At 40.7% G+C, this 11,350-nt stretch overlaps 1 protein-coding gene across 1 annotated transcript in view; it reads right to left on the bottom strand.

Annotated features, from left to right (window-relative positions):
* Positions 1 to 789: 789 nt before the first annotated feature.
* casq2 (calsequestrin 2) overlaps positions 790 to 11,350 on the bottom strand; it is a 45,474-nt gene continuing 34,913 nt past the window's right edge. The window contains exons 8-11 of the mRNA XM_028800715.2: positions 11,211 to 11,265; positions 7,688 to 7,788; positions 7,518 to 7,592; positions 790 to 2,089 (exon numbers count right to left, since the gene is read on the bottom strand). Of these exons, the coding sequence (XP_028656548.1) occupies positions 1,847 to 2,089; positions 7,518 to 7,592; positions 7,688 to 7,788; positions 11,211 to 11,265 (474 nt within the window). The 3' untranslated portion in view covers positions 790 to 1,846. The remainder of the gene's footprint in view (positions 2,090 to 7,517; positions 7,593 to 7,687; positions 7,789 to 11,210; positions 11,266 to 11,350) is intronic.

The following is an 11,350-nucleotide window of genomic DNA, read 5'->3' as shown; positions in this document are numbered from 1 at the left end:
CATAAATGATTGTATGATGTTGCACATGGATTTTGACACTTGTTAATAAAAACAACAGCCGTTTTGCACCTTCTACTATTTGTGGGTATGTATCTCTACTCTCTCACTCACTGGTCTGGTCAGTTACGACTCCAGATGCCCAGGGACCAGGAATGTGCAGGATTTCAAAAGCACAGGGCATCACATTGCATCAGGCACATTAAGTAATTAAGTAGTTTCTCCGAGTTCCTATTCCTGAAATTATATTTGTGTTCAATGTGAAGCTGTCTGTCACAATCACCAAAGATTTTTCAGGAAGCAAATCTTTCAAAAAATTGTTGTCCTTGGTATTATGAGTGGAAGAGAGGTTGAATATGACTAGGTGCCATGTTCCTCATTGTGCTACACCGAAGTGACAGTGCACATACAAAAGAGTCAGTTATATCGTCTAGTTTGAGGAACTGAAATTTTACCCAACCCTCACACTTACGTTGTTGGTGGTGGTCCATAATGAAGCTCTACACAGCTTCTTTGAGCTCTCCCAACCTCTAGACATACACCATGCGTAGGCCAGGCTCCAGTATTCCTGGTATGGTTTTCTTTATTTTGTTTTTTCTTATTTGAACCATTGCGTGAGTCTATTTTTGGATCGCATGTTGTCTTAGTCCTCCTTTAACATCAGTATCCTTGTATGTGAAATATGGAGTGCTCAGCGTTTGCAGGGACGGAACACTAAGGATCACTGGGACACACAAGTCCATTTTCTAGGTGTCAAGTGAGCTGCAATTAAGAAACTCAACGGAATCTTGGTGCTGTTTAAATAAAATAACTACTAGGTCTTTTTATTACAGCATTTACGGTCATTGACAAGAAGAGCCATTTTAATGACTAGAAACAAGCATTTAAAGAAAAGACTGAACTCCAACACAAGCCAAATGACTGAAAGGGAAGACAACTCAAGAATAAGAGGGACACTTTTTAACACAATAGTACAGTTATTCTCAGGTAGCTATTTATTCGATGACAGTAAGATTGTATGATTGTAAATAAAATGCATAATTATTAAATCATCTGTAGTTAGAACATACAGATATGTAACTGAATGAAAAAGAAAAAAAAACTCCAAAAAGGAGAAGTAAACATTTAACATGGGCACACTGAAAAATAATCATTAGAATAAATCCAATCTGCAGACTAAAATGAACAAAACGTCACTTGGCAAAGGTAAATATACTGGAAAGAAATGCACCAATTCAATTGAGAAATAACACATCACAGTAACCACTGGACCTAAATGAAGTGTATAAAACTTCAAGAAACTGTATGGTAAAAATTCTAGAAGTCTGTCTTAAGGCATATGCATCTGATATTTATTATTTTTACAATTTATACCGTCCCGATATTTCTTTAACATTTACATTGGCAAATAATGATTTTCTAGAGTGTGGCATAACTGTGAATTATTGTGTGAAAATAAATTAAATAGAATAAAAACATACAATAATTTTTCCCTCACCTTATCACCTTTCTGTATAGTTTCTTGTTGGTAAATATTATAGTCTTTAAATTATGCTACAATATGTTTATTCCGGGTGTAAACATACCGAATATCAGTTTCAGCAATCTGCCTGCTTGATAGTCTTTGGATGAGCTGATAATTGTTTTATTTCACTCACTTTTTTTAGCAGCAGGAGTCATAGATGATAAAGTACGAAAATGTACAAAGTAAATTTATAACTATAAAAACTATCAGGATAAAATATTTTTAAAAACTTCATGCCAGTGGCAGAAGACTCTTATGTTGTAGCAGCAGGATTTGTTGTAAAGGATAAGTGTTGCTGTTTGTATAATAGCATTTTTTTTTTAATTAGTCATCATCATCCTCATCATCGTCGTCATCATCGTCGTCATCATCATCGTCGTCATCATCATCACCATTATCTTCATCATCATTATTATAATCCTCATCTTCATCATTGTTGTTGTCATTTTCATCATCGTCATCTTCTGTATTTACCTTGCCAGACAAGACATCTTCAATCCAGTCTTCCAGGTCCTGAGCTGTGGGTAAATTGTCATCATCTGCAAGATCCATCCATACGCTATCCGCCTGCAAAACATGTTCAGATAATTTAAGTAAATGTCTGAAGGGCTCATATTTTTATGATGCAAGCTTAATTTAAATACATTAACCAATTTGGGTGTTGATAAACACATTACCAAAATGTGTGCCCTAAAGTCAATATCACATTACGCAACTTCTAGTCACAGTATGTGCCAGTCTTGCTGACTGCGATTGCTGATCTCATCGCCCCACCACGTCAATTTAAGCAACTGAAAATTGCTGGCCATGTCAGTTTATGTGACTGTATGAAGACCGTCCAACACAGCACAGTTATGCTTGCCCCTTTTTTGTGTCAGGCAAAAATGTTCTGCCCAGTGGGGCCATTGTGGTATGAAGGGCTAATGGCTATGGCAAGTTCAGCCACAATCTCTACCATTTTTGTCCTTTTTTCCATTCCATCGTTGTACATTAAACATGAGACAGCTGTGATGTGTAGGTTACTTGCAACTGGCATCACACTTTCTTGCATTTGGAAATTGATTATCATGCCCAGGATGGACTAATATAACATAATAACAAGAGTTGGCTTTGTGCTTTTATTCTCCAAACATAATCAAGGTGCAGAGTGCTTCAATAATAAGTAATCCATAAACAGTGTTCAAATAAAGGTTAACAAATACAAATAAATTATCCATTAGTAATGGTAAAAAGCTAAAAGTATGGTCCATAAAAACTCAAACAAAGGTTGAAGATATTCCCTTCCTTGACTATAGACTCTCGCCTCTTTTGGCAATCAGGTGTCCCCACAATTGTCTACCTTGGCGTTCTAGTGTTCTAAAAACCTCAAGGCTCTTGGCCATCTTTCCCCCATGGTCATGGATGCTCACCTCAGGCAGCGATCCAGCATCCAGAATCTTACCTCCATCTGTACACTAACGATCTGTAGCCTTTCAAGGCCCTGGTCACCAGCATTTGCCTCTTCTGCAATCTCTGCTTATTCCACCTACTTGTTAACTGCTCCGCTCAGCAATCCCACAACAGAGGAGCTGTCTCAGGGACCACCCTTCAGGAGCTCAACAACCAGTTCCTGTTTGTTCTTTTTTTTTCTTCCACCTCCTTTGTCTTTCTCAGGCTCTTTTATACACCTACTCTACATAATGACCTATGGAGTGTCACAAGGAACAGTCCAGTCTGCTGTTCTCTTCACTCTGTACACCTCTGACTATAAATATAACACCAGGTCAGGTCACTTGTAGAAATTCTCAGATGAATCTTCACTTAGGGGGTGTATTGACAAAGTGCATGAAACAGAGGAGAGGAGTCAGGTGGAGAACTCTTGGTGTAATATTTATGTGTCAACAAAATATTAATACATATATGTGCAATTTTGTTTTAAGAGATGTCATTTAAATGTATTATTATTATCAGGCATTGTTTAGGGTCCTATGTCATAAGGAAAGCACCAGAAAAAGGGACCTCGATTGTTTTTTTAGAGTTAATATAGAGCACGGATGCTGTGGATGTAAGTCAAGTCAAGATGGGGAGCATGCACTGGTACAGTGCGTTGCCGCACCCACTACACGTCGAAACAGCTCAGAATCCCGGTTGGCAACCCCCAAGGCAGACACACGGTCCAGTCCTACCCTCCGGAAATGACCCTCTATCTGCCACAGCCAGGTGTTATGTGGGCAAACCCTTGGCCTGGTCCAGCCACTTGGGTCCCCAACAATGAGGATCTTATGAGCCAGATCACCCTCGGGGAAATGCGCCACATGGCTGTAGTGCCATAATTGATACTCCCTCACAATGCAGGTAATGTGCCTCATTCGGGACTCCATGAGCTCATTCGACACAAAGTCAAACCAACGGTACCCAAGGATTTTCCGGAGAGACACAGTACCAAAAGAGTCCAGTCTTCGTTTCAGGTCACTGGATAGCATCCATGTCTCACAACCATATAGTAAGACAGGAAGCACCAGGTCTCTAAAGACTTGGACCTTTGTCCTTTTGCATAGATATCAGGAGCGCCACACACCCCTTTCCAGCGACCTCATGACCCCCCATGCTCTCCCAATCCGTCTACTGACTTCACAGGAAGAGTCACCAGAGACATGAATGTCACTGCCAAGGTAAGTAAACCTCTCAACAAGGTCAGCACTCTCTCCGCAAACAGACACACTGCTGATGGCTGTGTCCTAAAAGGTCATTAAAGGCCTGGATCTTGGTTTTTATCCAGGACACTCGCAAGCCCAGACACTCAGACTCCCCATTCAGTCTCTCGTGCGCCCCGATCAGAGCCTCCATTGACTCCACGAAGATCACAGCATCGTCAGCAAAGTCAAGATCCGTGAATCTTTCTTCACCAACAGATGCCCCACAACCGCTGGACCCCACGACCTTGCCCAACACCCAGTCCATACAAGCATTGAACAGAGTAGGAGCAAGAACACACCCCTGACAAACCCCAGAATCAACTGGGAAATTCCTCCTTACAGAGGAATCGAAGCATTACGCACATCTGAATCTGTTCGTCGGAGATTCGCAGTCAGGGCGGCTGATGGAATGGTCCTTACAGATGACACTGCAGTTGTGACCCGCTGGGCTGGCTACTTTGAGCAGTTGTTCAAAACTAATCCTCCGGCTAGGACATTGGATATCTCTGGGTCCACAATTCTTGAGGCTGATTCTCCAATTAGCTGTGAACCACCCAGTCTCACTGAGATTGCACAGGTGGTGAACCAGCTAAGGGGGGGAAAGGCTGCAGGGATCTGTGGTATCTGGGGTGAACTTCTCCAGGCTGGTGGTAAGGCTGTCCTCCTGGCATTGCAAGCAATCTTTGCTTCCATTTGGGAGACTGGCATCATCCCAACTGACTGGAAAACGGGACTTGTCGTTCCTATCTGAAAAGGGAAGGGTGATCGCCTGGATTGCAGCAACTACAGGGGGATAACACTGGTCTCGGTGCCGGGTAAGGCCCTTGCTAGGTTCGTCCTCAATAGGATCCGTGATCAATTGCTCACCTACCAGCGACCGGAACAGTCCGGTTTTACGCCTAAGAAGTCTACCATTGACCACATCCTGGCACTGAGGATTTCCATAGAGTGCAAACGCGAATATCGGCAGAGTTTCTTTGCAGCCTTTGTCAATTTTTGCAAAGCGTTCGACTCAGTTGATCGAGCTGCCCTGTGAGACATCCTGTGGGTTCGCGGGATCCCCCCGAGGGTGCTGGATATCATGGCTAGCCTGTGCACTGGTACTCTGAGTGCTGTGCAGAGTGGAGACAGGACCTCTGCGTGGATGTAAGAGCTGTGATAAATAAAGTTCCCCTGCATACTTAAAAAAACGTCTTGCCATCATTTCATTTTGCACAATTTGTGAAAAGAAGACACTTGGTGCAAACAGAATCATCTGCATCTTAACATCAGCAATACCAAGGAACTGGTTATTGACATTTATTGAAGCAAAGAGCCTCTGTGTCCAATTACTATTCAGAAAATTGATGTAGATGTGGTCCACTCCTACAAGTACTTGGGGGTCCAAATGATTGGTGGTCTCAGAACACAGAGAAACTATATACTGTATGAGAGGTCAGAGCAGGCTCTTTTTTCTTAGAAAACTGCATTCCTTTAATGTGAGTAGTGACAACCTTCACATCTTCTATAACTCTGTAATGGTCAGTGTGATTTGTCTACACTATGGTGTGCTGGGCTGGTAACGTCACTTCAGGAGAGCCCTACCAAATCAACAAGCTAATCAAAAAGGCAAACTCAGTTGTAAGATGCACTAGGGACTCCCAGGAGGTTGTAGCAAAGGAGAGAATTACAACAAAACTGAGTGCCATCATGAACAATGCTGCACATCCTCTCTCTGACACAGCAACACTGAGGACTTTCAGCCAACTGATCATTCAGCAGAAGTGTGTCAAGAAACACTGTGGGGGTTCCCTTATACCAACAGCAATATGTCTGCATAATGCCTCACTGGGACTGTGACAGCCAAGTCAGAAATTTTTTTAATTTTAATTTTCTTCTTTGTTCAGACCAAAGTGTCTTTGTATATTTATTTTTTTTATTTGCTTACTTATCTACCTATTTATGTATTTATTTATTTAAAGAGCTTTTATAAAAAATTTCCCCCTGGGACAAATAAAGTTCTATCTATCTGCATATTACTAGCAATCAATTTGCCTCCTACGTGAATACCCCACGGTCTCCCGCCTATGCTACGGCTCGTGCTCCCACCCACTCAGTCTGAGTGCACTGTTTTAGTTCTAAAAGTTATGCACAGCCATGGACCCCAAACTCACTTCCCCACAACATCAGACAGACATCAAACAGCAGTAAAATACACATCTCCTGGTATCTCCTCCATGCTCCTGAAACTGTGCTGGGAGGCACAGTAAACCTTCTTGCGACGGCATGTATGGATGTGCCATCCTGGAGGAGCTGGACTGCCTATGCATCCTAAATCGGCTGTGGTTACCGCCTAATGCTACCAGTAGTGACAAGGACACTAGCAAAAAGCAAAACTAGAGAAGAATCAGTCAGGAAGGATAAGGAGAGAGCAATTGTCTGTGGCCTCTACCTGCAAAAAAATTCCCTTTTTGGGGGTTGACTTGCTGTTGACTCTCCAGTGCACCTGCTGTCACTTTCATTTGCAACAAAGGAGGTGAACTTGCTTCACAATCGCTTATTCTTCCTAAATGGTCAGATTGATATCCCTGAAGCTTAACTGACTTGCTGTTGAACTGTGATGATTATAGGTTCCCTTAATTTTTTTGAGCAGTGTATAATACTTGCAAATGCATATTGCATATATTGTATATACATTATCCAACCCGCTATATCCTAACTACAGGGTCATGGGGGTCTGCTGGAGCCAATCCCAGCCAACACAGGGCGCAAGGCAGGAAACAAACCCCGGGCAGGGCACCAGCCCACTACAGGACACACACACACCCACACACTAAGCACACACTAGGGACAATTTAGGATCGCCAATGCACCTAACCTGCATGTCTTTGGACTGTGGGAGGAAACCGGAGTACCCGGAAAAAACCCAAGCAGACGTGGGGAAAACATGCAAACTCCACGGAGGGAGGTCCCAGGAAGTGAACCCAGGTCTCCTAACTGCAAGGCAGCAGTGACACCACTGCACCACAGTGCCATGTTATGTACATTTTTTATTTATTTATCTTGTATAAACTTGACATGTTGACTTGTTGCATTTGAGCAAACAGATGCAGTATCAAATCAGACCATTTTAGAAAGAGAGATAGCAGATACGTTTAGCGACAAAGGGTCAGCACGGACTAGGATTAATTGATGAAGTTTTTAAGTTTATGTAAAAGAAACATTTAAATAATAAGAAAATTAGCTTCTCTCATGGTTTCCACTAAAATTTTGAATTACTATTTGAATGAATTACGATTTCATTCATATTTCCATCTTGCAAAAGTGTCAGTACTACTTACATCAGTAACGTTGACCACACCGATTTGTGGTTTGTAGAGATCAATTTTGAAGGTTTTCTCCCAGTATGGAATTAACTGAAAGCACAGGACAAAAGTAGAAAAAATATATATCATCAGAGTAAGTCTGACAGTAACATTAAGATAATGAAAATGGCACTGTAGATTCTTACCAAAGGAAAGTCATCTGGGTCGATCAACACAATGCTGAGGTTAGGGTTATTGGTATTATCTCGGGCAACATCCTTAAGGATCTCCAGAAATTCAAAGCCATCTAAAACAGAAATGAATAATGCAGTAGCCAGTAAGATACTCACCACCACCACCACCACCCACTTTTCTTGTCTTGTTACTTTAACGGGTAACCCATTTAAATGTTTCTATTTACTACAGTTGATAGATCCTCCAAAATTACCTGCAAATTGTAAATACGTAAAGACAAGCACAGGTGTTAGGACACACTAAATAGATTGCTCTTTTGTAAAAGAAACAAAAGTTAATTCTTATTATAATATTTTACTGCCTTTTAATGTCAAAACAAGTAACAGCTAAAGCTGATTTCATGTTACATGTTCATGTCGGACTTGACAATTGCCTATGGATAGCTTTACTGATACAGCGAGTTCAGCCTCAATCTCTTCCTTTTTTTTCCCCATTCTGCTGTGGTACATAAAACATGTGACATCGGAGAGATGAGCTTGTCTTCTGTATGTCAGGTCCAGGTCTGTCTGTCGTGTTGCTTATTCCTGGTAGCTGCATTATATGTGTATATTGGTTGTCAGCTCGCATGCACAAAAAGCCCACCCCTGCGACTTAAGGGGGAATTAAACCTGTTTGGACTGAGTTCCCATGTATATCAGACTACATGACATAAGATCACGAGAGCACATCCCGACTGTCTCTGACTCACGAAGATTATGTACCATATATAATCACGGATAAATTCTCCCACAGATAATCTGGGACTTGATTTTACAGTATAATTTCTGGTATTTTATAATGTCGGTCGTATAAGTCGAATGTGGAAAACTCACGCTATTGGTACAAGGGATTAAGATATGCTAACGCCCACTTAAGAGAGTAACCACAGAGCACATTGCCTTTTTTTCCATGTGGGTGCGGCAATTCGCTGTTTCAGCGTGTGCTCCTAATCTCTCTCTCTCTATTGTGCCTACTTGACCACACGGTTATACCCAAACTATTCCGAAGCAACGTTTACACTAATTTGTGTTTTTTGTATCTCACACCCTCATGCACCTTTATCATAAGAGCATTCCTTATCTACAATGGAGCGTTCGATCAGAAGAACATATGAAGCTGGAATTAAATTAAACATTGTTGAAGTAGCGAATGAAATTGGTAACTGTGCTGCTGCAACTAAATTCAATGCATCTGAGAAACTGATGCAAGATTGGAGAAGGCAAAAAGATGTAAAAAAAAAAAATTAAGTATCGCGTTTTTAACGGGCATATAAGTTGGGGTCTGATTTTATAATCAATGCAGTCTACAACTGAAAATCACTGGAAATCTTGTACAGTGTGATAAGGCCTTAAAGAAATTGCTGCGGATGCAAGCTATTGTGCATATTACAGTAAGGTGAAACACTGACTGGAAACTTTCTAGATAAACTGTTTGCATTGTACTGGTGTCAATGCTGTCGTAAGTAAGACCATGTGATGGTTATTTATGAAATATTGTTCTCCATTATTCTTAATGTAAATTTAGGAAAAGCAAACCTAATATTGGAAGCCTGTCATATAAAGGCAGCCATGTGAGAGGAGTGCCTTCTGCCATTTGATTCCTACCATCTTCAGTATTACTGATGGAGCATGGTTGGCATGTGGTCTGGCAGCCGTGTCTCTTAATCAGCCATCTAATAAAGGTGACAAGTGGCAGGGTTTAGTGTGGGTCATGCCATTGAGTTTTGTTTTATTGTTCTTTGTGGTTTTTTTTTGTTGTTCTTAATTATATTGTTGTTAATTATCCTGTTTTAGTTCTTTCTTTTTATGCTGATTTATGTTCTACCTGTTGTTGACCGATTGTTTTTGATGGCAGCAGGGTGAGGGCCCTAATTACAGAACAGGCCCCAGGGGCTGTCAGTAGTCATCTGTGCTACTTAGAGATCGTTCAAGCCAGTCACGCCGTCGGTGGTGGGACATCAACCCTCTTCATTAGTTTTACTTCTGTGTGTCTTTGCGTTGAAGTTTGGTGTTGTCTTTGAAAGTCTTTTGACCATTTGAGTCTCTCATTTGGGACTTTTTGAATTTTGGTTCTGTTCTGTAGGTTAGGATTTTGTATTGGTTTATTCTTTTGATTTTGTATTTTTGAATCTTTTTCATCAGTGCTTTTATTAATTAAAATGTCTGCCATTTTCTAGGAGCTTTGTTTTTTTTGTTCTTCTCATTTCCTTATATTTTGATATTTTATTTCTTTTGTACTTTTGCTTGTTTTTTTATTTTTTCTCTTTTTGTGTTATTTAATATTAATGTATTCTTCTCCTGTTGTCCTGTTTAATTTTAAAGCTGAATTTATAGCATCTTGTTTCTCATTTAATTTTGTTATTTAAACATGTTTTTTTTAACTTTCTAGAGTAGCCAGGGTTTTCCTGCACAGATTCTCTCTCAGTTTGTTTGCGTCAGTTCATAAGTAAGGGCAGTGCCACAATTACAGTCTCCATTGAAACCTTTGTACTCAGTTCCATTGGAATTGCATTGGAATACAGTGAGGCTAGAAAATAAATGAATGGGTTTTTTTGTTACTTTCAAGGCAGTCGGAGAGAGATGGCTGTGGCCTTGTAGGGGGCACTCAAAAGCTGACTGTCATTCCTGCTCTGTCCCTCTTCAGTTGTCTTAGGGTCTTCCATTGTTGGTTGTGAGGGCATCTGCCTAAAGCTAAACATTACTTGCATTTTATTTTAAGAATTCTTCATTTTTGTACTTCTTTAAGTTTTTATAAGTCTTTAAGAATGTCTACTACTACTGAACTTGGACAGAATGAAACACACCAAGAGGTAAACACCAGTATTTGAATCGCATACTTTATGCCTCTTAGCCTCATGGCATATAAATACATGTGAATGAAAATCAGTTTAGGGTACTTTTTATGTTGAAATGTGCCAAAATCCTGGGTGGGCGCTATGATTCTCTCTTTATATTAATCCATCCATCTATTTTGAAACTCATCCAGTTCAGAGTTGTGGAGGCCCACAGACTATGCCAGCAGTGTTTGGCACAAGGCAGGAGCCTATTACAGGGCCCACTCAGTCACACATAATCACATGCGGACAAGTTAGAGACCCCAGTCAAAGTAACTCGCACATTTTTGGGATGTGAAGAGAGAATCAGAGTGCAAAAAAAAAAATCCCACACACTGGGGTGAACATGTACAAAAGCATGGCACAGGATGCAAACAAATTAGTCTTTAGCTGAGGCAGCTGCACGAACCTCTGTGTCTCATTCCTTCATTCTGCTCAGCTAATCACTTGTTAAACTGCTTCTAGTATGTATGAATACAAAGGGTTCATTTTTGTTTTTCAATGGCAAGAATGGTGACCTTTTCAACGTGTGTAATCACGGCCGATTTCTCTCATTAAAAACCAATAAGCATGTTTTAGACCTTTTTCTGTTGTGGCTTAGAAGATCACTTGAATATTGTCTGTGTGACATGCTTACACAGAGCCCTCGCATCTTATCTCACCTGGGTCCTCCTCTTCTGCAAAGGCAACAATGTGTATTCCTTCCATGTCATCTTCCTGTGAAGCACATGAAAAATGAAAACTAAGAGGACAAGAAGACAAAGCAATTGTGATTATGAAGGTGAAGCCAAGCACACAGTCA

This window comes from Erpetoichthys calabaricus, chromosome 4 (genome assembly GCF_900747795.2).
Source record: "Erpetoichthys calabaricus chromosome 4, fErpCal1.3, whole genome shotgun sequence".
Lineage (NCBI taxonomy): Eukaryota > Metazoa > Chordata > Cladistia > Polypteriformes > Polypteridae > Erpetoichthys > Erpetoichthys calabaricus.
Note: the sequence above shows the minus strand (reverse complement) of the source record. Positions and strands in the feature narration are given on the sequence as shown.